This window comes from Cetorhinus maximus, chromosome 14 (genome assembly GCF_964194155.1).
Source record: "Cetorhinus maximus chromosome 14, sCetMax3.hap1.1, whole genome shotgun sequence".
In the NCBI taxonomy this organism is placed as follows: Eukaryota; Metazoa; Chordata; class Chondrichthyes; order Lamniformes; family Cetorhinidae; genus Cetorhinus; species Cetorhinus maximus.
Window position 1 is genome coordinate 15,879,043 of NC_135892.1, and position 27,810 is coordinate 15,906,852.

At 43.4% G+C, this 27,810-nt stretch overlaps 1 protein-coding gene across 8 annotated transcripts in view; it reads left to right on the forward strand.

Annotated features, from left to right (window-relative positions):
• utrn (utrophin) overlaps positions 1–27,810 on the forward strand; it is a 630,893-nt gene that overhangs the window by 581,885 nt on the left and 21,198 nt on the right. For all 8 annotated transcript variants that reach the window (XM_078556557.1, XM_078556553.1, XM_078556558.1 and 5 more), the window contains 3 exons: positions 2,543–2,608; positions 5,987–6,145; positions 21,493–21,730. In XM_078556557.1, coding sequence (XP_078412683.1) covers positions 2,543–2,608; positions 5,987–6,145; positions 21,493–21,730 — 463 coding nt within the window. The remainder of the gene's footprint in view (positions 1–2,542; positions 2,609–5,986; positions 6,146–21,492; positions 21,731–27,810) is intronic.

A 27,810-nucleotide genomic window follows, 5' to 3' on the forward strand; every position in this document is an offset into this window, starting at 1 on the left:
CTGTTAGGAACCTGTACACCACTCCCACTTCTTGCCTTTATTGTTTCTCATCTCAACCCACACCTTTCCTACATCATGGTTTCCTGAACTCAGGTCATCCCTCTCTAATGTGCTAACACCATCCTAATTAACAGAGACATCCCTCCACTTTTTCCTAGCTTCCTAAAAGCCAAGTACCCTTCAATATTCAGGTTCCAATCTATGTCATCCTGCAACCATGACTCTGTAATGGCTATCAGATCGTACTTTTTATTTCTGTTTACCTTATCAATTTCTCCATTTTGCTTTGAATGCTATGTGCATTCAGATGCAGAGCCTTTAGTTTTGTCCTTTTATTATTTTTGAATTCTGCTATTAAATTTAGTGCCTAACTCCTCATACTATCTATGCAGAACCTCTTTCCTAGTTCTACCTATGTCATTGGTACCTACATGGACCACAACAACTGGATCCTCCCCCTCCCACTGCAAGTTCCTCTCCAACCCTGAGCATGTGTCCTGAACCCTGCCAATGGACGGGCAACACAGCCATCTGGACTCCTACCCTTTCCTGCAGAGTACAGTGTCAATCCCCCTCACTATACCGTTCCATACTGCCACTACATTCCTTTTTGCTCCGCCCGCTTGAATGGCTTCCTATTCCAAGGTGCCATGATCAGTTTACTCATCCAACCTGCAGTCCCCACTCTCATCTAAACAAGTTGAGAGAACCTCAGACTTTTTTTTTATTCATTCACGGGATGTGGGCTTCGCTGGCTGGGCCAGCATTTATTGCCCATCCCTAGTTGCCCTTGAGAAGGTAGTGGTGAGCTGCCTTCTTGAACTGCTGCAGTCCATGTGGTGTAGGTACACCCACAGTGCTGTCAGGGATGGAGTTCCAGGATTTTGACCCAGCAACAGTGAAGGAACGGCAATATATTTCCAAGTCAGAATGGTGAGTGACTTGGAGAGGAACTTCCAAGTGGTGGTTTTCCCATCTATCTGCTGCCCTTATCCTTCTAGGTGGTAGTGGTCATGGGTTTGGAAGGTGCTGTCGAAGGAGCCTTGGTGAATTCCTGCAGTGCATCTTGGACAATTGCAAAGGCTGAGCCTCCTGCACTCCTGCCCTCTCAGTCTGCTTTCCTGTCTCATTTGAAGTCACACCCTCCCTGTCTTTGACCACTCACTAAATCAGAAGACCCTATCCTAAATGTTGTGACTGCCTCCTGGTACAAAGCATCCAGATAATTAGGTGGGTTTTGGCGAGCAGGTGGGTGGGAAGAATTTCCGTGTACTATCTTAGAGGAGGCTGCCCCCTAATGTACAAAGGGCACAATCCCTCTTCCTTCCCACCCTTTTAAAAATAAAAAGAAAGCCTGCCCACTCCCGCCTGACTGGCCACGCCAACCGTATTATGGCATGGACAGTATTATTCAGATTAATAGGCTTCCTAACAAGCTTAATTGACCTTCAATTATTAATTTAAAGATGGGGGGCAGGCTGCTGATTTTGGCACCCACCCACCTACTAAGTTATTGGATGAGCTTGGGGTGGGTGGGAAGGTGGTGGAGTGGGCACCCACCCTATTTTATGTGTTCCCCCTGCCAAAAACACACTCAGCGGGGGCATGTAAAATCTGACCCATAGTGTGTGTAATGTTTTTGGGAATTTTTCATTCTAGAACCCCAAAGCCAAAGCAAAATAAACTTTTGAACTCAATGGAAAAAGGTGGAAAAGCTCAATTGAAAAATTTCACAAGGTCCCTCCCTGGGTTAGAGGCCTGGCCCTGAGTTAAAGTTGGACCGTAGATTTTACAGGTGCAGCTTGAAATGGGATGGAGCTGTCAGAATCCAGTTCATAGAAATCAAGAGGCTACAGCACCAAACTGACTGTCCCTCTGCCTCCAGTCTGCAGTTTTGTTCAAGGAGCAATCTCATGATGGTACAGTGGCAGGGGAGGAGTGGAGAGAAGGGAGAAAGTGTTCTTCTGAAGTAGGGACAAAGTGAGGAAGCTTAAATTTTTATTGAACTTGTTGTACCTGATCCTTGATATGCTGATATGAAAGCAAAATACTGCAGATGCTGGAAATCTGAAATAGAAATAGAAAATGCTGGAAAACCTCAGCAGGTCTGACAGCATCTGTGGAGAGAGAAACAGAGTTAACGTTTCCAGTCAGTATGACTCTTCTTCAGAGCTGGATTACATTAGGTTCCCAAAATAGAAAGTTTTAATTTCCCAATACTCACTTCACCTTTAATGAATATAAAGTTTGTGCAGAAGTACCAAAATATTTCAGCTTAGTATTAAAGGGGAGACTTTCTCATGAAAAGTTGTTTGGCAAACGTTCTTTGTACCACTGTGACCTAAAGCATTGCATCTCTTCTCCTGGGTGAGGGTGGGGTAGTTTGTCAAACGTGAAGACTGATCAGGTATTATATGACTTCAGATGGAGCTACTCTCCAAAGCTTGAATAATAATAAAAGCTACGTTTTTTTAAATTATAATTGGGTTAATTTTGATTGTTTACCAGAATCTAACAACATAATGTGATCTCTTTTATTCAGATTGGCACAGATGGAGAGAACGAATGGCTCTCTGCTCACAGATAGTAGCTCAACCACAGGAAGTGTGTAAGTAATTTGAAGAATTAGAATCATAGAATGCTTACAGCAGAGAAGGAGGGCATTCAGCCCATCATGTCTGTGATGGCTCCTTGCAAGAGCATATTAGCTAGTCCCCTCCCCCATCTTTTCGTCATAGTCCTGCAAACTTTTTCTCTTGAGGCGATTCTCCAATTCCCTTTTGAAGGCCAATATTGAACCTGCCCTCCACCACACACTCAGGCAGTACATTCCAGATCCTAACCATTCAGTGCATCAAAAAATTATCCTCATGTCACTGTTGGTTCTTCTGCTCTTCACCTTATATCCTTGTTCCCTAGTTCTTGGTCCTTCCACCAATGGGAACAGTTTTTTATCTAAGCTGTCTAGACCTCTTAAGATTTTGAACAACTCTATGAAATCGCCTCGAAACTTTACTTTCCCTTCTTTAAGGAGAGTAGCCCCGGCTTCTCCAATCTATCTTTGTAACTGAGGTCTCTTTTTCCTGGGACCGTTCTCGTAAATATTTTCTGCATCTTCTCTCATGTCTTTATGTCCTTCCTAAAGTGTGGTGCCCAACGTTGAACATAGTACATAGAACGTAGTGTTTTATAAATAGTGTTTTATAAAGGTTAATCATAACTTTTGTACTCAATACCTCTATTTATAAAACTGAGGATCCCATATGCCTTTTTAACTACTTTCTCAACATGCCCTGCCACTTTTAAAGATTTGTGCACCTATACCCCCACGTCTCTCTGCTCCTGTATTCCCTTTCGAATTATGCTTAGAGTTGGATCTAACCTTAACCCTAACCCTTTACATTTCCTTTCCTCATTCTTCCTACCAAAATTTACCACTTCGCACTTTTCTGCATCTGCCACATGTCAGCCCATTCAGTCATCTTGGAGTCAAGCTATTCTCCTCATAGTTCACAGTACTTTCAAGATTTGTGTCGTCTGCAGATTTTGATATTGTTCTTTGTACAGTCAGTCTAAATCATTAATATCTATTGAGAAAAGCAGTGATTCTAGTACCAATCCCTGGAGAACCTTAGTCTCCTTAGACAGCACCTTCCAAACTCATGACTACTACCATTTAGAAGGACAAGGGCAGCAGACACATGGGAACACCACCACCTGGACGTTCCCCTCCAAGCCACTCACCACCCTGACTTGGAAATATATCGCCATTCCTTCACTGTCGCTGGGTCGAAATCCTGGAACTCCCTCCCTGACAGCACTGTGGGTGTACCTACACCACATGGACTGCAGCGGTTCAAGAAGGCAGCTCACCACCACCTTCTCAAGGGCAATTAGGGATGGGCAATAAATGCTGGCCTAGCCAGCGATGCTCACATCCCATGAATACATAAAAAAAACCCCAATGTATACCTTCTTGCAGCCCAAAAAAACAACCATTCACCACTACTCAGATTTCCAGCATCCGCAGCATTTTGCTTTTACCAGTACTCTGTGCTCTGTCACCCAACCAATTTCGTATTCATGCTGCCACTATCCCTTTTAGTCCATAGGCTTTAACTTTGCTGACTGGCCTGTTATGCAATTTGCAATTCTCTAGTCCTCTGACACCATCCCTGAATCGAAGGAAAATTGGAAGATTATAGGTAGTACCTCTGCAGTTTTCACCCATATTTCCTTCAGTATCCTTGAATACAACCCATCATGTCCTGGTAACTTACACATTTTAAGTACAGCCAACCTAACTAATAACTTTTTTTAAAAACAATTTTTAGCCCATACAGTGTCCCAACTACCTCCTCTTTTCGCTACAACTTTGGCAGCATCATCTTTCTTGGTAAAGACAGATGCAAAGTACTCATTTAGTAGCTCAGCCATGCCCACTGCCTCCATGTTTTAATCCCCTTTTTGGATCCTAATCAGCCTCTTATACTACCCTTTTACTAATTATATGCCTGTAGATAACTTTTGGATTCCCTTTTATGTTAGCTGCTGGTCTCTTCTCATGCTCACTCTTTGCTCTCTTATTTCCATTTTCACTTTTCCTCTGAACTTTCTATATTCAGCCTGGTTCTTATTTGTATTATCAACCTGATATCTCTCATATGCACCCTTTTTATGCTTCATCTTTCTCTCCATCTCTTATCATCCAGGAGGCCTGACCTTTCTCCCTTATGGAAATATACCTCACTGTACCTGAACCGTCCCCTCTTTAAAGGCAGCCCATTGTTCCTTTACAGTTTTGCCTGCCAATCTTTGATTTCAGTTTTCCTGGACCGGATCTGTTTTCACCTCACTGAAATTAGCCCAACCTCAATTAATTTATTTTGCTCTGGATTGATCCTTGTCCTTTCTATTATCCTATACCTTATGATACAGTGATCAGTTTTCCATAACTGTTTCCCCACTGACACTTGATCCACCTCATTTCCCAGAACCAGATCCAGCAATGCCTCCTTCCTCATTGGACCAGAAATATACATATCAAGAAAATCCTCCAGTACACATTTCAAAAACTCTTCCTTCTGCCCTTTATTACCATCCCAGTTCATTTTAGGATAGTTAAAGTCTAGCATATTGGCACTACTCTACAGCCCTTCCACCTCTCTAATTTTTGTACAGATTTGCACCTCTCCCTCTTTCCCACTAGTTTGTGCCTACTGAATACACCCAGTAGGGTAACGGTCCATCTATTGCTTTTTGATTCTAACCACATAGATTCTGTTCTTGACCCCACTAGGACATCCTCTCTCTCTCCAGCACTGTAATATTCTCCTTAATACTGCCAATCCTCCTCCTTTCCTTCTCTATCTTTCTTGAACACCTTGGGCAGGATTTTTCCTATGGCGGGTGGACTGGGCGGGAGCAGATGGGGCGGACGCAGAGCAGATTGTTGCTTGCGATTGGCTTCGTGCTGCCATTTTACGTGGGCGGGCCAATTAAGGCCTGCCCAGCGTAATACGCGACCGGTAGCGCGCTACCCGTGTGGGCAGGGGGGGAGGAGAGAGAGTCAGGGCCAGCACTCTTTCGCACATGCGCAGAGCTGCCTCAGGCAGATTGAATGTATATTAAAATAATGAAAGAAATGATTAAAAAATATATTTAAACATACCCCCTCATGTGACTGTGGCACATGAGTGGGGACATGTTTTTCTAAAATATGATTTTTATTGATTACCACTTAAAATGCTCTGCCTTCAAATAATTGAATTTCAGGTAATAGATAGGAAGACAACAATAACTTATTGAATTAAGTTTACGCTTTTAAGTTGTAACCAGATCAATAGCTGAATTTATTCATAGTTTATTCTGGCAGGTAGGACAAGGACTGAGAACATCTATTAACTTTTATACAGGTATAAAGTAAATTATTTAAGCATGACAGAAGAGCTGTAAAATGAGATTGCATAATTTTTTCCTGATGCAGTGATGATGAGCACATACTGATCCAACAGTACTGTCAGACACTGGGGAGAGAGTCACCCATAAGTCAGCCCCAGAGTCCTGTGCAGATCCTCAAGTCGGTGGAGAAAGAGGAACGGGGTGAATTAGAATTCGTCATTGCCAATCTTGAAGAGGAGCAAAGGTGGACACATTTTATTGTTTACTCTTGCAGTGTTTTTTAATTATATTGATTTTTCTTCCATTCACTAAAGGTTCTCATTCATTCTGTGGGACAGTTCCCATATTCCTCCGAGTGACTAACATTCAGACTTAATCCTGAATCAGTGATATCCAAAATGCTCCCGTCACAAGCCTTACCATTCTGGCCCAAAAAATCTGAGCCCTGTTTGCAGTTATTTGCACCTGATTCTACCTATCTCTGCAATTGTTCTAGCTCTATAGCTTCTCATTGAACTCTCCAACCTTTAGATTTTGGCTTCTTGTGTATCCTCCCTCCCTTTGCCACAAATTGGTGGCCATGGCCTAACCCGCCCCCCTCTAAAATTTCCTACCCTCCCACCACACTATCTAACTACCCCTCCCCCCATCAGCCCTTTCCTCCTTTAAGGGGGAACAGTAGCATAGTGGTAATGTCACTGGACTAGTAATCCAGAGGTTCGCGCTAATGTTCTGAGATGGGTTCAAATCCCACCACATCAGCTGGTAGAATTTAAATTCAATTAATAAAATATGGAATTGAAAACTAGTCTCTGTAATGGTGATCATGAAACTATCATCAATTTTCATAAAAACTCATCTGCTTCACTAATGTTCTTTAGGGAAGGAAATCTGCTGTCCTTACCTGACCCTAGACCCACAGCAATGTGTTTGACTTTTAATTGCTGTCTGAAACAGCTAAGTAAGCCACTCAATTCAAGGGTAATTAGGGATGGGCAACAAATACTTGTCAACCAAACTATTAGTCATCCCTCTTAATATCTCCTTTTTAATTCAGCATTAATTTTTCCTTGTGTCTCTATGAAGTGTCTTGGGATTTTTTTCTATGCCAAAGATCTGCAGGTTAATGTTCCATATTTGTTGTTTTATCTTGTTTCAACTTTGTGGCTCTGATGATTTGGAAAGGCTAACTTTAGCATAGCTATCTCATTGGATCAATCCTCAGTTGGACTACCAAGACCTGTTAGAATCAGCAATTTGAGATAGAAATTAACGGGAACTTGGGTTTAAACTTTATTTGCGGATCCTGAAACTCCATGGCACACAATATTACAACCCATGAAGACAAAAGCCTTGAACACACCTGGCCTAGACTGTGAGTGTTGCAGGACTTTTGAGTCTGGAAACATCCTGATATTACCTTCTTCATCTCCAACAAGATAGCAATCATGAAAAGAAATTTAGGTTTATTTTCTAGGGTAGGACCAATGATCACAAAATAAATTGGAGACTGATCCTAAAATGGTCTCTTAGATGTGACACAGTTTCACCCTAGATACATGCGACGGAATTTTCTGTGCCCGCTGGCATTGGGCGTGATCGGTGGCGTAAGCAGACAATGTGGTGCGATCGGTTTTAGGACTGCGGGAAATCAGTTCGTGATCGTCCGCTCAGCCTGCCGACAGTGGGCTGCATTTCCCCCCATCGGACATCAGGAACCTCATTATAATACATCAGCATATCATTATGAGGCCAGCCCGCCGGAATTGTCCCCCTCGCCGGATCGTCCGTCCAATTATCAGGCCAGCCTGCCGGAATTGTCCCCCTCGCCGGATCGTCTGTCCACATCGGCGGGAAAGCACACCGACGCGTTTCACAACAGCACGTAAAAGGCATGCACTTGGCAGTCTGCACTTTGAGGGGAACTCAGATGTGAGTATAAAACTGTATAAAACACTGGTTAGGCCACAGCTAGAGTATTGCGTGCAGTTCTGGAATCCGCATTATAGGAAGGATGTGATTGCACTAGAGAGAGTGCAGAGGAGATTTACCAGGATGTTGCCTGGGCTGGAGAGTTTTAGTTATGAGGAGAGATTGGATAGATTGGGGTTATTTTCCCTGGAGCAAGGGCTAAGGGGAGACATGATTGAGGTGTATATAATCATGAGGGGCATAGATAGGGTAGACAGAAAGGAACTTTTCCCCTTGGTGGAGGGATCAATAAACAGGGGGCATAGATGTAAGGTAAGGGGCAGAAGGTTTAGAGGGGATGTGAGGAAGAATTTCTTCACCCAGAAGATGGTGGGAATCTGGAACTCACTGCCTGAAAGGGTGGTAGAGGCAGAAACCCTTATAACATTTAAGAAGTAATAGGATGTGCACTTGCGATGCCATGTCATACAAGGCTATGGGCCTGGTGCTGGAAAATGAGATTAGAATAGTTAGGTACTTGTTTGACTGGTGCAGACTTGATGGGCCAAAGGGCCGTTTTCTGTGCTGTAGACCTCTATGATTCTATGAGTACATAGTAACGTTGTGCAGCGCTCGCCAGAGTATCCTGTTGGACTTCACGCTTCCAGGGGTCAGGGTTAGGGGCAGCCCTGTTGTTGATGCAACTGGTGGCGGAGAGGGCAAGGGCAGCCCTGCCATTGAATATAGTGCACAAGCATTCTGGGTGGGGGTCAGGGTGGGCAAGGGAAGTGGCCATGCATTAGGGAAACCTGTATAAAGTTCCTCTGCAACTGAGACAGTTCAGACACAGCTACGTTGAAATGATTGGGGTCAGGCTCCTAGCTTAGCTGCCCACTCAAGCAAGCCAGAGGCATCAGAGTGCCACAAAGTGCTTCAGAACTCCTCCCCACCCTCCCACCACTGGCACAGACTACAAATTCATGAGCGTTTTAGTGGACTGCAGAATAGTTATACGACTACACGATTGTACAGTCTCCTCGCTAAAGCTGGGCATGGAGCAGTCACTGCTGGAGCCGCTCACAGCCCCTTGCAATGTCAGCATCCTGGTTTGGACCAGTCTCCCCCATGGTTCAAGCTAACAGGGCAGTGCACTAATCTCTGGCCACCCGAGTGGTGGCCAGTACTCTCCAGGAAGCATTAAGGGGCCTTCACTGTTAACCAGAACAGGTTCTTAGTGCACCCATGCTATCCACACGTCTCTCTCTTTAATCCAGCAGGAGGAGTACATCAGGATCATGGAGCCTGGTGAACCAGCTGTATGCCTGATGGCCTACAGAGCGCGAAGACGACTGAGGAGAGAGTGACTGAGGTCCCTGGCTGTGCAGAGGCAGGAGCAGCAACCTCAGGAAGAGGCGGCTGGGGCTCAAGAGCCATAGTGAGCTGTCACAGGCCAGCGCTGAGTGACACCCAGGGTCAATAGATGCCGCCTTTCATTCCTGTAGATGACCGAGAACCAGTGTCGCCGAAGACTGCGCATGTCTAGGGAACTAGTCGGTCACATCTGCCAGTTATTGCAGGATTTGGCGCCACAAGGACATGGAGGGCATCCACTGCCAGTGGCCACAAAATTGACTATGGTGCGCAATTTCTACACCAGTGGCTCCTTTCAGGTCTCCACAGGTGATCTCTGTGGGATCTCATAAGCCTCTACCCACAAATGCATCTATGAGGTCACAGATGCTATCTTTGGGAGGGCACACAACTTTATGCATTTCGCCCGGTACCAGGACAGCCAGGATGTAAGAGCAATTAGATTTGCCCAGATCTTGGGTTTCCTACAAGTGCAGGGTGCTCAGATCTCAGTCGCAACACTAGGTGGACTACATCAACTGCAAGGGCTTCCATTCGCTGAATGTGCAGCTGGTGTGTGACCACCAGAAACGCATCCTGCAGGTATGCACATGGTTTCCAGGGACTGTGCATGATGCCTACATCCTCAGTCAGTCAGAGATCCCTGGAATCTTCCAGGGTCCACAGAAGCTGCAGGGATGGCTCCTCGGGGACAAGGGCTACCCACAGGGACCATGACTGATGACACTCTTGTGGCGGCCTTAGACTGCAGCAGAACAACGATATAATGAGGCTCATGCTGCAGCTTGCTACTTGGTGGAGCAGACCATCGAGATGCTGAAAATGAGGCTCCAGTGCCTGGACCGGTCTGGTGGAGCCCTGCGGTACAGTCCGCAGAGGGTGTCATGCATCGTTGTCGTCTGCTGCGCCCTTTACAACGCTCCAATGGGGAGACGAGCTGGCTGAGGAGGAGATGGAGGAGCTGGATGTCTCCTCTGATGAGGGGGACGTTGATGGGGATGAGGGTGAGGAGGTCCTTGGAGGTGATGATGATGGGGAGGAGGCCCTCGCACTGGCTAGGCGAGGCAGGCATGCTCAGGAAGCCGTCATATCTGCCAGATTTATGGAGGATAATGACGACATGCAGTGAGGTGACTCAATAGATCCTCACATTGCATCTGTGAACGTTTGACTCCAGTCTAGCTTATGGCAGCGTGAATACCGACTATGGGAATGCTCCTGTCATGGAGACGCATTGGAGGCCCTAATAGTCGCTCAATCATAGGAGGATGATGACGACATGCAGTGAGGACACTCCATAAATCTTCACATAACCTCTGAGAATGCCTGACTCCTGTCTGGCCGAGGGCAGACCGCTTGTGCTCTGTGATCAGGGTCATTTCATAGAGACGCAGCCATGAAACTTTAGAAGTTTCTGACCCTTTGTCAGCCTTCAGCACCTGAGCCCTTCAGGAGGACAGCGAAGTCCTGGACTAAGGCCTCCATGGCGGCTGCCGTCCTACTAGTGTTGACCTTGATGCATTGGCATGCCGGTGCTATCACTTCAGAGTGAAGGTGGACGTACTCCTCCATTGTGCCTTGCAACCTGAGGAGTGCAGCGGACATCCCTTCCTAATGTTCCCGAGCTTGCCTTTACAGTTCCAGCAACTGTGACATGATCGAATCCAGAGGCTTTTCATCTGACTCGGACTGAGTAGATTTCTGGTCTCCAGCAGTCCTCCGAGTGCTAGAAACCTGGGAAGTCCCTGCTTCCACTGCCGTGGATCGGACGGTGCAATGTGCTCACCAGATTGTGATCCCGGGGCTGCTCTAAAGCTAGGCCCCATCGAGGTGTGTGTCTCTGTGCTAGAGGAGGGTGTGGGTCAGCGCTGTGACAGGACTTCAAGAAGGGTGCCACCAGATTCCTCTGCAGTGGCTTCTTCGGGGCTTGATTGGAGGCCGTTGGCTGTTTGGCAGATGTGCCTGTGAAAGCAAGGAGAAATAATAAGTGCATGGCAGTGGCCTGTCAAACAGGACACATCACTCACAGCATGGTTGTCATGCTGGACCCTCACTAGGTAGAGCAGCGTCAACCTCACCGTCAGCACAGGGCCAGCCCAGATCCTCACTGGCCAGCTGGAGGGCATAGTTTTCAAAGTCCATGAGGACCTTGATTTCGGGCGTTCCACCACTCCAGTCTGCGACCTCTCTCTCTTGTGTGCCAGCTTGTGCTACATGAATAGAGATGGAGAGAGTATAAGCAGGACGCCTGCCAGGCCAGATGATAAGTATGCCTGACCTGTGTGGGTGGTGAGTGGTCCCATGGATGGGATGAGGACAATGACGATGTGTGAGAAAGTGAATGTCCTTTGAACCGACAGTGAGTGACGACCCTGTGAATGGGTGATGGGTTTGTGAGTGTGCGAGTTGGCGGAACGGAAACCATCATTCACCCTCTTGCGGCACTGGGTAGCTGTCCTCTTTTGAGAGGCATTGGTGCTGACCACCACTGCCTCCCAAGCCGGGTTAGTGCTGTTGCTGCCCATCCTGCTGCCAGTGTGGGGGTAGAGGACACCCCGATGGGCCTCTATGGCATCCAAAAGGCGCTTGAGGGATGTGTCGCTGAACCTGGGGGCTGCAGTTGTCTTCAGTTTCAGAGCCATGTCTTCCATGCAGCAGTGGTGGTCTGGAAGCACTGATGTGCGCTTGTGGCTGGACTTTAAATATGTCGCCTGGCGTGATGCAGCGGCGGGGTGATGGTGGACGGGTGAAGGAGAGCCTGCCCGCCATGGAAACGGCATGTTTCCTGGGAGTGCATAAATAATGTGGGGGGGGTTTGGGATGATATGGCGTGAAAACCTGCACTTAGTGCAAATCTGGGATGATTCCGCCCATGCTTAAATACTGAACTAATCACTAATCACTGTGCTTGTCATACCGTGAATAGAGATGGAGAAAATGTGAGGTGTGCCCTTATGCGCTATGAAGTTATGCTGAAAATAACTGAGGAAAATAGTGCAGCGTTTCAGTAGGCAGTCAAGTACTGCCAAGTAAAACCATCACAACCAGAAGGTACTTTCTTACATTGGATGCTATTTTGCCGCAGGTACACTGGAATCCTGATTTACTCATAAGTGTATTTTTTTAAAAATTTGTTCACTGGGATGTGGGCGTCGCTGGCTAGGCCAGCATTTATTGCCCATCCCTAAATTGCCCTTGTTCAGAGGGCATTTTTTTTTAAGTGGGTCTGGAGTCACATGTAGATCAGACCAGGTGAGGATTAGTGGGTTTTTAACAGCAATCAACAATGACTTCATGGTCATCATTAGACATATAATTCCAGATATTTATTGAATTCAAATGCCATGGTGGGATTGGAACCCGGGTCCCCAGAGCATCACCCTGGGTCTCTGGATTACTAGTCCAGTGACAATATCAGCATGCCACTGCCTCCCCTTGAAAATCCGGGGGAGATGGTGTATGCCAATGTACTTTTTTTTTTAAGAAGGTTCCCCACTGGAGAGCTATCGTTCTGTGTCGGGTCTGAATCAGTTTTTTTCTTTATACAGTGGCTACAATTATACTGTAATTGCAGCTTGAGTCCAATGTTGGGGTTGGCCTGACACCAAAACAATCGCTGGAGTAAGCAGTTTTTAAAAATTCATTTATGGGATCCCTAATTGCTCTTGTTCAGCGGGTATTTAAGAGTCTACTACATGGCTGTGGGTCTGGAGTCACATGTCATTCGTGAACCAGACAATTGACAATGGTTTAATGGTCATCAATAGACTTTTAATTCCAGGATTTTTTTTACTGAATTCAAATTCCACCATCTGCCATGGTGGGATTCGAACCCAGGTCCCCAAAAGCATTACCCTGGGTCTCTGGATTACTAAGATAAAAGCAAAATACTGCGGATGCTGGAAATCTGAAACAAAAACAAAAATAGCTTAAAAAACAGAGCAAGTCTGACAGCATCTGCGGGGGCCCCTCGCAGATGCTGTCAGACCTGCTCTGTTTTTCCAGCTATTTTTGTTTTTGTCTCTGGATTACTAGTCCAGTGATAATACACTATGCCATCACCTTCCCTTTCACTTCAGGATCAGATTGGCCCTACACATCTGATTCATATTTCAACTTCAGCATTTGTGCAAGAAGCTTTGGCTGTGCACGGTTACAAAACTTAACGAATGTGACTGCATCACAAGCCTCAACTTATGTTTAGTTTGGCAGACTACACATCAGTTTCTTTACACAGACGAAAGATGTTATGGAAGAACATAAGAACGAGGAGCAGAAGTCATTCGCCCCATCAAGCCTGCTCCACCACTCTAAGAACATGGCTGATCTGATCGTGCCTCAACCCCACTTTTGAACTGCCCTGCTTTTAAATTCGAGCCCCCTTGCAATAAAAGCCAACATTCCATTTGCTTTCCTAATTATTTGTTCCTGCATGCTAACATTTTGTGATTTGTGTTCGAGGACATCCAAATCCCCCAGTACCACAGCATTCTGTAATGTCATAATTAGCACAAAGGAAGATGGTTGTGGTTGTTGAAGGTCAATCATCTCAGTTCCAGGACATCACTGCAGGAGTTCCTCAAGGTAGTGTCCTAGGCTCAACCATCTTCAGCTGCTTTATCAATAACCTTCCTTCCATCATAAGGTTAGAAGTGGGGATGTTCACTGATGATCGCTCAGTGTTTAGCAGCATTTGCGACTCCTCAGGGACTGAAGCAGTCCATGTCCAAATGCAGCAAACCTGGACAATATCCAGGCTTGGGTGGACAAGTGGCAAGAAATGTTCACGCAACACAAGTGCCAGGTAATGACCATCTCCAACAAGAGAGAATCTAACCATCACTCCTTGACATTCAATGGCATTACCATCACTGAATCCCCCAATATCAACATTCTAGGGGTTACCATTGACCTGAAAGTGACTGGACTAGCCATATCAATAGTGCGGCTATAAGAGCAGGTCAGAGGCTGGGAATCCTGCGGCGAGTAACTCACCTTCTGACTTCCCAAAGCCTGTCCACCATCTACAAGGCACAAGCCAGGAGTGTGATGGAATACTCTCCACTTGCTTGGATGAGTGCAGCTCCAACAACACTCAAGAAACTCAACACCATCCAGGGCAAAGCAGCCCACTTGATTGGCATCCCATCCACAAACATTCAGTCTTTCCACCACCACTGGCTCACAGTGGAAGCAGTGTGTACCATCTACAAGATGCACTACAGGAACCAAGGCTCCTTAGACAGCACCTTCCAAACCCACGACCACTACCATCTAGAAGGACAAGGGCAGCAGACACATGGGAACACCACCACCTAGAAGTTCCCCTCCAAGTCACTTACCATCCTGACTTGAAAATATATCACTGTTCCTTTGCTGTCGCTGGGTCAAATCCCTGGAAATTCCTCCCTAACAGCACTGTAGGTGTACCTCCATCACATGGACTGCAGCGGTTCAAGAAGGCAGCTCACCATCACCTTCTCAAAGGCAATTATGGATGGGCAATAAATGCTGGCCTAGCCAGCGATGCCCACATCCCATGAATGAATATAAAACAAGTGTCTCTCCATTTAAATAATATTTTGTCTTTCTTTTCCTCCCACTGAAGTGGATAATTGGTTTTTGTAAAACACTTGGTGCTTGCTAATGATTACTGTTATTACCATGTCACTCTTGGGGTTCTAGTTTTCTGTCTGCAGCACTTGTGGTCTCTATCATCCTAATAAAAATACATCTTTGCCCTGGTGACCTTAGAGGGATGAATATAGATGTGATGATTGATACGTCCTTCAACAGATTAGCAAAATGACGTGGGGAAAATATGACCCAAGAGAGGAGAAGTTAACAAATGACTGAATAGATTTAATAAAAGCAAAATACTGTGGATGCTGGAAATCTGAAATAAAAACAGAAAATTCTGGAAAAACTCAGCAGGTCTGGCAGCATCTGTGGAGAGAGAAACAGAGTTAATGTTCCGGGTCCATATGACTTGTTCAAAGCTTTTCTTTAATACTTCTTCAGAACACTAAATATGTTTTAAGTGGCTTTGACAAAATAAATATGATCATCCTTTCATTAGCATAATGCACACATTTCAGTGTGTGTTTGCTTTAATGAAGGCTTGCCCAAGCAATAGATTTTAAAGCCAAGTGGTATTAATAGCCACTACATCTAGAGTTTATTTGTCATCCTTGGGCCCAAGAAGATGTGGTCATTCGAATCTCAGCGAGTGACCATTCTAGATCTCTGCAACTATGTTTGAACAGGCAATTAGAGTGATATGTTTCTTCGAACCAACCAAGAAGAATTACATTGACAGATTTGTAAGTGGAAACAGACACCCTATCCATCTATAACCAAGAATTTGTTTTAAAAAATTATAATTTTAATTAGAGATGATCTCCCTCCAGCTTGCAGAAGTGATAAAAATTCATTATAGCTAATTCTCATTAAGAACCTATTGTCCTGTTGAAATATTTCATTAGAATGATTGTCAAACTCGCAAAAGAATCTGCACATGTGAATTTACCCAGTGAGTAGATGAGGCAGGTTTGAGTCAGGTGATCTCAACTGAACAGTTTCAGACATGATTCATTTCAGTGCTCACCAATGTGAGAGATGATCTCAGGCACTCAGTGCTCAAACACATCCCTCACCTTAGTGAGAATAAAAGTTAATTTATGTCAGGCACATAGTCAATGCAGAGTGAAGCTCCCTTTACATAGAAACATAGAAAATAAGAGCAGGAGTAGGTCATTCAGCCCTTCGAGCCTGCTCCACCACTCAGTATGATCATGGCTGAATGTCGATCTCGACACCATGCTCCTGCTGTCTTCCCCTACCCCTTGATGCCTTTAGGGTCCAGAAATCTGTCTAATTCCTTTTTAAATATATTCAGTGACTTGGTCTCCACAGCCCTCTGGGGTAGAGAATTCCACCGGTTCACCACCTCCTGAGTGAAGAAGGTTCTCCTCATCTCAGTCCTAAATGGCCTACCTCATACCCTGGGACTGTGACCCCTTGTTCTAGACCCCCTAGCCAGAGGAACCATCATTCCTGTATCCAGCCTGTCCACCCCTGTCAGAATTTTATATGTTTCAATGAGATCCCTTCTCATTCTTCTAAACTCTAGTGAATACAGGTCTACTCAGCCTAATCTCTCCTAATACTGCGGTCCTGTGTTATGATGCAGCAGATGATGTATGCCAGGCAGACCAAATCCATGAGGGAAACTTGATCGTGCTATCACAACGATTTTGCAATTTGTATTTATTTCAAGATGCACTCAGTTCAGAAGTAATAAGCCTACTAAGACTTTTAGACTTTTTTAAAAAACTAAATCAAAATATTTATTAACAAAAGATAAAATTTCAAGCACATACATAAGTCTACAAATTACTACTATAATAACTCCTAAAATTCTAATTAACCTGACTCCCAGTTACACCCCCTTTAAGGCAATGGTCCAGAAATGGATTTTAGATTTTAACCAGATCCAGCAATACCCTGGACAGTGGAATTCCAAATGGCTTTCTCCAGTTTCAGTTTCATTAAGGCTATTTCACACACTTCTGTTAGATCTCACAATGCCTTCTCCTGACACACAGCCTCATTCCCCTTTATATATGTATCTCTTTTTTAATATGTAAATTCTATTGTTTCATATGTCTTTGAAACTGTATCTTCCTCACAATATAAAAACTTCCATGTTGCTACTATTTATTGTCAATAACCCTTGGGAAAAAATAAACACATTCCTTAGCCTTGCTTATCTGGCTAGTTGTAAAGCAGACTGAGATTCCTTTGAAATCCACATCTCCCTTCATCAATCTAAAAACGCAAATTCCCTTCATACCTTACATGCTAAGACAGCATCCATGTTTACTCATTAGCATGTCATGCACCTTCTTTTGATAAGTCGAAGCCTGTAGTCTACTTGACTCCAATTGTAATTAAATCACACACAGACAGACCTAACTATACCTAACCCCATAAACGTACCTTACAATAAACCAGAAAAGTAATATGAAAATTATTATACCCTCATGGCACCCCTCCTTATGAGAAAATGAACGGTCATAATTTAAAAAGGCGGCTTCATTTTCTTAACCCATCTTACACTACCTACTATACCTATATACCCGCACTATTACTTTACCAGATGCATGCATTAACATAACAATGTATATGTACAAATCCTTGGTATCAACAGAGGTCATTTCCAGGTTTTAAATGTCCAATTTCCCTTTAGCTTTGAACTCTCGACAATGCATCTGCAATTAAATTTCCTCATCTAGTTACATGTATAATCTGTAGATTAAATGGTTGCAATAATAAACTCCATCTGAACAGGCTTGCATTTCGGTCTCGAAATCTGTCCAGAAATTTTAAAGGATTGTGGTGAATTTAAACAATTGTTTCTGACGAATTGTTTGCAACATAAACCTTGAAATGCTGCAATGCTAACACCAGACCCAGAGTCTCCTTTTCTATCGTTGAATATTTTCTCTGTTGTACATTCAACTTTCGTGAAAAATACCCTATCAGTTTCTCAATTCCAGTTTCATCTTCTTGCAACAGTACAGCTCCAATGCCTACATCACTCGCATCAGCGGCCAACTTAACCTTTGTGATAAACTATGATTGTCCCACTTTCTCAATGCAATCTTCCAACCGTGGTATAGGATATGAATCCATTTCGGTCACTCCATTCACCTTTCAATAATTCACACACAGTCTTTGTGTTCCATCCAGTTTCGGTACCATCACAATAGGCGAACTCCAGTTACTGGAACTAGACTCAATGATGTCATTTTGAAGCATGAATTTAATTTCTTTCTGTACTTGTGATAACTTTGCTGGACTTAATCTATAAATATGTTGCTTTATTGAAGATGAATCTTCTACACACACATCATGTGTAGCTAAATTTGTCCTCCCCAGCTTATTCCCACAAATAGCGTTGTGTGACTGCTTCTCCAAATCACTTGTCTGGAAGGTAACTTAATATTACATTAACATTTTTAAGCACCCCCTCATTATCAGATTTGATTAGAGGAAAATCAATTTTAGAATCCTTCATTTGTACCTTTTTCTCCTTATCTACCACCACTAATACCTCCTTTTGGTCCTCTTCCCTGTCAAAGTACTTTTAAGCATATTTACATTACACACCCTCTGCTTCTTTCTTCTATCTGGAATATTTATTAAATAATTCACTTCACTCAGTTTCTTTTCAATCCTGTAAGGCCCACTAAACCTTGTCTTTAATGATTCACCCAGTACTGGTAACGAAACTAACACTTTCCCCCCAGCAACAAAACTGAGTTGTGGCTCTCCTATCTGCCTTCACTTTCATCAGCTGTGATTTCTTTAAATGTTCCCTAGCTAACCCACATGTTCTGTTCAATCTCTCTGTGAAGTTTGATACATAATCCAGGAGAGTAGTTTCTGAATTTTTACCCACCAATTTCTCATGAATCAAGTTTAGTGGTCCCCTTACCTCATGACCATAGACTAATTGCAAAGGACTCAATCCAGTCAATGCATTAGGAGCATCATAATAGCAAATAACAAGAATGGAATTCTCCGATGCCAATCCTGGGGATAGTCCCAACTATACACCTTCATCATGGTTTTTAAAGTTTGATGCCATCTTTCCAAAGCCCCTGGTGATTCAGGATTAAGCTGTTGACTTAAACTGTTTTATCCCCAAACTGTTCATTACTTCCTGAAACAGCTGTGACATGAAATTTGAACCCTGATCTGATTGTATTTCTTTTGGTAAATCATACCTTGTAAAAAATGTAGTTAAATCTTCCACAATTCTCTTTGTTGTAACATTTCTCAAAAGTATCATTTCAGGAAACCTTGTAGACACATCCATTATTGTCAGCAAGCACTGATTTCCACTTTTATCCTTGGGGTAATCAATCATGACCCTAGTATAACGTTCCTCAAATGCTTGAATTAGAATTAAAGGTGCCGGCTTAATCACTGCTTGTGGTTTCCCTATCACCTGACATGTGTGACATGTTCTACAGAATTTGACTACATCTCTATGCAACCCAGGTCAATAAAATTGTTTTTGTATCTTCACCTGTGTCTTTCCAATTCCTAAATGTCCCCCTATTGGAATTTCATGAGCTATTCTCAGTATCTCATTTCTATATCCAGATGGTATAACAATCTGATGCACTTCCATCCATTTTTCATCTGCAGAAACTTGATACGGTCGCCACTTTCTCATTAACACATTACCCTTAAGATAATAACATTCTGGAATACACTCTGCTGCTGTTTCTGAGTAAGCTATCTGACATAACTGCTTTATTCGGGGATCCTTTTGTTGTAACTCTACCAACTGCCTTGAGCTAAACACTTCAGCTGCCTTCTCCTCCATTCTTTCTCCTTGAACAATCTTATTAAAGATTGTATCAGCTAATTGAACTTCAGCACCTTTTCCCTGTCTTTTAACTTCCTCTTCTTGTTTAAACCTGTGAGCTTGTGATCTCATTACCACACAATTTGGAAACAATCCAGGATGCTCTTTTTGCAATACTTCTGTTGAAAGCACCTCTGCAGGCTGCTCAACTATCATAGGCATCACCTACATCTGTGACCCAGTTATATCATTACCTAAAATAAATTGAACCCCTACAATGGGCAATTTTTCCACTATTCCAACAATCACCTCACCTGTTTTCCATGTACCCTTTAAATTTACCTTCCACAATGGAATAGGTTTAGCACTTCCATGAACCCCACTTATCATCATCTGTTCCTGAAGTACTCCCTCTGTACAGCTACAATAAGACATCCTTGCTCCTGTACTCAAATCCCCTCTCAATGAAGGCCAACTTACCATTTACCTTCTTAACTACTGCACCTGCATGCTTGCTTTCAGTGATTGGTGTACAAGGACACCCTGGTCCCTTTGTCCGTCAACATTTCCCAATCTATAACCATTTAAAAATATTCTGCCATTCTGCTTTTCCTACCAAAGTGGATAACCTCACACTTAACCACATTATACTGCATCTGCCATGTAGGTGCCCACTCACTAACCCCGCCTTGAAGTCTCTTAACATCCTCCTCAGCTCTCTCATTCCCACCAAGCTTCATGTCGTCAGAAAACTTGGAAATATTACATTTGGTTTCCTCCATCAAATCATTGATATCTATTGTGAATAGCTGGAGCTCAAGCACTGATCCCTGTGGTATCCCACTAGTCGCCCCCTGCCACTCCGAAAAAGACCTGTTTATTCCTACTGTCTGTTTCCTGTCTGCTAACCAACTCTCAGTCTATGCCAATGAATTACCCCCAATCCCATGTACTTTAATTTTACACAGTTACCTCTTATGTTGGACTTTATCAAAAACTTTCTGAAAATCCAAGTACACCACATCCACTGGTTCTCCCTTATCTATTCTGCTACACCAGGTCCCTGGTCACTGCCCTGATTGAATGCTTCAGTCCCAACCTTGGAATTGAATCCGCTATTGCACTAGTGTATTTTTTTCCCAACGCTATCCACCATTGCACTTCTCTGACATTGTCATTTGGTGTAGATATGTGTTGTTTTTGACTGAGAACCCTTACAGACAATAGAACTTCTCATTTGATCAATTTGGGTTGGAATTGAACTCAAAGCAAAGGTCAGCATCAAGTTTTCTACACTTGCCAGCTCCCTATAGTTTTAGATTTAATTCAAGTGATGTAAGTGTATCATATGATGCTGCCTTTTACAATATACTAGATCAGATGCTAACCTATAATGAGATTAATTGGCACAATCACTGCAATATTTTCTTACAGACGCAAGCAGTAGTGAAGTGGGAAAGTCCAGTCATCCTGCTGTCACTATACTGTGGCAAAAGTAAGCTGTCACTTTAGTTCCCTGATGAAACCTCAGGTGAAACTTGTAGTGTAAGTGTTCCGCCTTTAATTTTGGTGCCCAGTGATCACTATTTAGTAATCACTATGGACATGTGTGGACAGCAATTGAAGACTGGATTGAGTTTACCTGCCCAAATCCCCTCTACACCCACAAGTCCAATGATCTGTTGATGCTCCATGTCAAGGCTCATTTGCGAACAATGGTCACTTGAGCGAGGTACTGGAGAGCCACCGGCACTCATGAAAACATGATCAAGCACAAAGTCAATACTTGGTGTGAGAAGATGCTGTGTAGACAGTTTATGATGCATCATTCAATCTGTAGCACTATAATTGGATTTCTAGATACTGGACGATGAAAGAGGCATCAAAAAAGTGAACTGAAATTATAATTGCTTCTGTTATCACAGAAATCTACAGGCTGAGTATGAACGGTTAAAGCAGCAGCAGATCCTGAGAGATATAAAACCCCTGTCATCGCCTACCTTCTCAACAACCCAGCAGAATTATCAAGATGCTGAGCTCCTGGCTGAGGCTAAGCTCCTACGACAACACAAGGGGCGACTTGAGGCCAGAATGCAGATTTTGGAGGACCACAACAAACAACTGGAGTCACAGCTGTGCCGACTGCGAAAACTCCTGGAAGAGGTAGAGCTTAATCAGGCACTCAGGTCTATTGGGAACTAATGGGTGAAGTTACACATTACAATTTCCCAGTTTTAAAGTGTGTTTCATTAATTGAGGTTCTGGTCTGTCTTCCAAACTGTCTCCAGGCGTAACTAGATTGAGTTGGAATGTTTGAAATTGAGCTGAAATAAATAATGAGAACATCTACAGCAGGAACGTGCAGCCTGGTGGCAAAGCTGATTTAAATTCAAGGTCATTGCCTGTACCATTTGAGGTACCACAGTAAAACTTAATATTCTTTGCAGAAATCCCAAAGCCATTACCCAAAACCAATTGAAACTGAGAATCTGATTATCTTCTCATGTTGCATAAGCTGAAATTCTGGAGGATATTTTCCCTGGTTTTCTCCCCTCTGCTAAAGGAAGTTGGTCCATGCTCAGGTACCATTGTGCAGGTGTTGTTTGCCTTCCTTTATCCACTGAATTGGCCATTCCTTTGTGCGTGCAGTGAATGTCACCTGACTCTTTTTGCCAGAATGGTGGGGTGGGGTGGTACTGATCCAATTCTGACATTTACCACCAGCCACAGGAGTTGAGGCTGTTTAATTTGAGGAGTTAACTTTCAAAACAAAAATTGCCTCCTGTGCAGTATAATTCAAATTTAATTTTTAAACGGATGCTGATATAAAATATTTCTCTATATATATCATCTGTGACACAGTAAGCTTTCATTGGCCAGGATTTTATGGCCTCTCCCGCCCAGCAGGATATTACGGTCCTGCCGAACTGATTGGAGATTTAAATGGGTCGCCGCATCCGCTGGGGGGAGATACGCTGCGGCGGGGCCATACAATCCGGCCATTGTGATGTAGCCTTGGTCAATGCTATTCAAGAGTCATTTGTTTAGGTTTAGGTGATGCATGCTGCTTTTCTTTATGATTGATACATGGTACTTTTCTATGTGAATATAGCTACATCTTGAGAAGAACTACATTTCTCTGCTTCACTGGTGGTGTAGAAGAGAAATAAATCAACTGTTGTCTAGTTCGAACTCAGACGAGAGACCAGCTACAACGACCTCTTTTACTATAGTTTTGAGCATCCCAAAGTGCTAGCAGTGGAGATAAAACATTGCAGTCACTTGCTTAAAACTGCAACAATCTAAACAAATGGTACATAAATAAATTGGACCAAACAAAGCATCTCATACATCACAACAGCCAACAGGCAGACATCACCTACTCCACTAATAAGCCACAAGGCAATGTTTTACCTGCACTGTAACAACAGGCCAAAGCATTTGAGTTAAATTCGAAACCCTTGACCCGGATTTTCACGCAGTCTCCCAGACTCTGCAGAACTTTAAAATTGGCAGGTGGGACCTGGATCTGGAAGTCCCACTCCCATGTCCAACAGATCCCATTTTTGCTGGTAAGGGAAAGGGGGTTGGGCATGAATCACACAGGAGGGAAACCCAAACTCAGCTGTGCTGAGTTCAAACAGATCCCATTTTGGCTGTTGCATGGCTGCTGCACACCCATACTGTGGGAGTCACGAATAAACATTGTTGAAGGGCAAATAAGGTCTGTTTAACAGTCATGATCTTAATTTTTTTAAAATTCCCCGCTCTGGAAAAAAAAACTGGCTGCAGCTGTAAATGATTGTTTAAAAAAAACTCTGCTGAACTGCTTTGATTGACAGGCCAGCTGGATGTAATATCTGTTCAAGCAGTTTCAACAGAGTTATTTGTTGACATTTCCCTAAGAGTCATTCATGATGAATACCTGGTTGACTTTCAAAAGCTACAATTATCTCAGCAGGTGGTTCTGAGTTCACAGTCTGACAACTTAAAGAGGCTATTTAGGAATTAGGGTTATGAACAAATGTTTCTTTGTTTTTTATAAGAGATTAACCATTTGAGATTGAAAAGGTTTGATGCTTCTATGAATGGCAGCTTTTTCACAACCAAGTCTGTGTAGTCGGAGCTGTATTAGCTTTTTAAAAATGTATTTATTTTGATCTCCACATGGCTCCTCAGGTCTGCCCATAGTTGATGTTGGGTAAGTTGGCATGGATGGTATGAGGGAGCATGGGGGCTGGGTGAGAGGTGAAGGACAGAGGGCCTAAAATCTTTTGAAACATTGGGACCACATCCTAGAGAACTGATCAGGCCTTCTAACCAGCCGGCCTCAACCTTGCCCTCCTAGCATCTATTTCCAGGGTTGGCAGGCCTGCCTTCATCATGCATCCACCCCTCTGGAGTGAAAATATTACAATCCGAGGCACTTTTTAACCAGGGCAGGTCAGGCCAGTCGGGAAATTTCCTGACTCGAGATACCTGCCTCAGTTGCAAAAATCTAGCCCCTTGTCTCCACTTGCAAGACCCTGTATAACCTTACACTTGTAGACCTGCACCTTTCCTTGGACCTCTGTACCAGTCCCTCATTCTTCCAGTTCTGACCTGCTTTGCATCTCCACCCATCCACCCTGGGCTGCACTGCCTTCAGTCATCTTCACCTGTCACAATAAACCCCCTGATCTTCCTAACCCTCTCTCCAAAATTCCTCTCTTTGACCATGCTTTCAGCTCCGTCCTTTAATTCCTTTTTCCTCTCTGTACAGTATCTGGTTTTACCTCAGTGAAGCACCGGGACATTTTATCAAGTTAAGGAGAAAGCTGTTGTTGAACACAGCTCCATTATATGGTATAGCAAATAGTTATGCTAGTGTCAGAACTCCAGCCATTCTATTTAAAATTTATTTTTAAACTGTCTCACACAAAAATGATGCTTCCCCTTTGTGATGTTGCATAATTGACTGATGGAGGCTATCTATACAAACTCGTGTGCAATGATAACTTCCTGTGATTTACTTACGGAATAGACTAAGCATTCAGCAAATAGGCAGCACCCTGTACATTAGTACCGGGGACTATTCAGCACTCATCAGATTTTGTTTCATTTGTTAAAATGAAGGTTTAAACAGATTTGTATTATTTCTTTAATTTTCAGGTGCTGACAGAACATTTTAAGACTTTGGATTTTAAGATTGGTGTAAACTAGGACACATTCTATGCACTAATAAGTAGTCAGTCATTTTTAGCAGCTGCTTAACAGACTGTGCACCTGTATTGCAGCGAGTGCTCAACATTCAGGGGGACAATGCTTTGCTCTCGCATTGAGAGAAATGTGTCATTATACCGTGCAGATCTATCATGCTGTCAGTGTAAGGGAAAGTGCTGTGAATAAATGATTTGAAAAATGTGGCGTGCCCCAGTTTAAATTGTTTAAGATAAATGTTTCATTACCAGAAGCAGAACTCCTGTGAGCTGAGATAACTGGTCATTAATGTCTCAAACCTTATTTTTAATGAGACTTTGAGATTTGATCTCCCTTTGAAGACTGTGGCAGTATTTGTGCATCAACGGAAAGTGCTTTTTGGCATTCCTGTGCATAACTATGCAGGCTATGACTGCAAATGCAAGAACAAGGCCAGGGAGACTATGGGGGCAGAGGAAAGATAAAGAACCAAGTTCGCAGCATGTTAACCACTTAAGTTCTGAATACCATTCTGAGTGCCATGCTGAAGAAAATTGGCTGCCCGCCAGAGCTGCTCAAGGTGATCTCTTTCGATGCCAATGTGATGGGTAGGTCAACTATGACGGAGCAACATCAAAACCCTTTGAGATCTGCAGTGGGGTCAAACAGTGCTTTGTTCTAGCACTGGCACTCTTTGGCATATTCTTCTCTATGCTGCAGCTATATATCTGACAGAAATCAGGAAACTACAGGCAAGTTAGCTTAATATCTGTCATAGGGAAAATGCTGGAATCTGTTGCAAAGGAAGTTATAGTGGGGCACTTAGAAAATCTCAATGCAATCAGGCAGAGTGAACATGGTTTCATAAGAAGGGAAATTGTGTTTGACTAATTTATTTGAGTTATTTGAAGAAGTAACAAGCAATGTGGATAAAGAGCAACCTGTGGATATGGTGTACTTAGATTTTTAGAAGGCATTTGACAAGGTGCCACATCAAAGATTAACACACAAAATAAGAGCTCATGATGTAGGGATAACATATTAGCATGGATAGAAGATTGGTTAGCTAACAGGAAACAGAGAGTAGGGATAAATGGGTCATTTTAGGGTTGGCAAGATATAAAGAGTGGAGTGTCACAGGGATCCTCAGCTATTTACTATTCATATCAATGATTTGGATGAAGGGACAAAATGTATAGTTGCTAAATTTGCTGATGACGCAAAGATAGGTAGGAAAGTAATTTGTGGAGAGGACATAAGGAGTCTGCAAAGGGACATAGAAGGTGAGTGGGCAAATCTTTGGCAGATGGGAGTATAATGTGGGAAAATGAGAATTTGTCCGCCTTGGTAGGGAGAATAGAAAAGCAGTATGTTTTCTAAATGGAGAGAGATTTCAGAACTCTGAGGTACAGAGGGATCTGGATGTCCTGGGACATGAATCACGAAAAGTTAGTATACAGGTACAGCAAGTGATTAGGAAGGCAAATGGAATGTTGTTGTTTATTGCAAGGGGAATGGAATATAAAAGTAGGGATCTTTTGTTACAGTTTTGCAGGGCATTGGTGAGACCACATATAGAGTACTTTGTACAGTTTTAGTCTCCCTATTTAAGAAAGGGCATAATTGCAGTAGAAGCAGTTCAGTGAAGTGACTGATTCCTGGCATGAGGGGGTTATCTTATGAGGGCAGGTCGGGCCTGTGTCCATTGGAGTTTAGAAGAATGAGAGGTGATCTTATTGAAACATGTAAGATCTTGAGGGGACTTGACAGGGTGGATGCTGAGAGGATGTTTCCCCTTGTGGGAGAGACCAGAACAAGGGGGGGACAGTTTAAAAATAAGGTATCTCCCATTTAAGACAGAGATGAGAAGTTTTTTTTTCTCAGAAGATTGAGTCTGTGGGACTCTCTTTCCGAGAGGGTGGTGGGATGCAGGGTCATTGAATATTTTTAAGGCAGAAATAGACTCTTGACTAACAGGGGAATACTGGAGATAGGGAAGAAAGTGGTGTTGAGGCCACAATTAGTTCAGACATGATCTTATTGAATGGCAGAGCAGGCTCAAGGGGCTGAATGGCCTACTCCTGTTTCAAATTCATATGTTTGTACATATCTTCATGTCATCCACAGAGTGTGTGTACTTACATACCGGAACTGACGGAAAGCTGATCAGCCTTGCCTGAGGTCCAAGACAAAGTTGCTCAAAATTCTTATAGGACCATAGGGGCAGGAGTTATCCATTTGGCCTACCGAGCCTGCTCTGCCATTCAGTTAAATTATGGCTGATCATCTACCTCAATGCCTCTTTCCCACGCTATCCCCATATCCCTTGATGTCATTAGTATCCAGAAATCTATCGATTTATGTTTTGAACATTCTCAATGATTGAGCTTCCGCAGTGTTCTGGGGTAGAGGATTCCAAAGATTTACCACCATCTGAGTGAAGAAATTGCTCCTCATCTCAGTCTTAAATGGCCTACCCCTCATTCTGAGACTGTCCTCTGGTTCTAGAATCACCCCCAGCCAGAAAAAACATCCTATATACACCTGCCCACTAAGAATTTTGTAAGTTTCAGTGAGATCACGTCTCATTCTTTGAAACTATAGAGAATGCAGGCCCAGTCTCCTCAATCTCTCATCATAAGACAATCCTGCCTTCCCAGGGTTAGCCTGGTGAACCTCTGTTGCACTCCCTCAATGACAAGTGTATCCTTTGTTCGATAAGGAGACCAAAAATGTACACAATACCCTAGGTGCAGTCTCACCAAGGCTTTATAAAATTGCAGCAAGACATCTTTACTCCTGTACTAAGACCCCCATGTGATGAAGGCCAACTTACCATTTGCCTTCCTAATTGCTACACCTGCATGCTTAGTGACTCATGAATAAGGATACCCAGGTCCCTCTGGACATCAACACTTGCCAATCTCTGACCATTTAAGAAATACTCTGCCTTTTTGCTTTTTCTACCAAAGTGGATACGTTCACACTTATTCATATTATATTCCATTCTGCCATGTTCTTGCTCATTCAAATAGCCTGTCCAAGTCGCCTTGAAGCCTCATCAC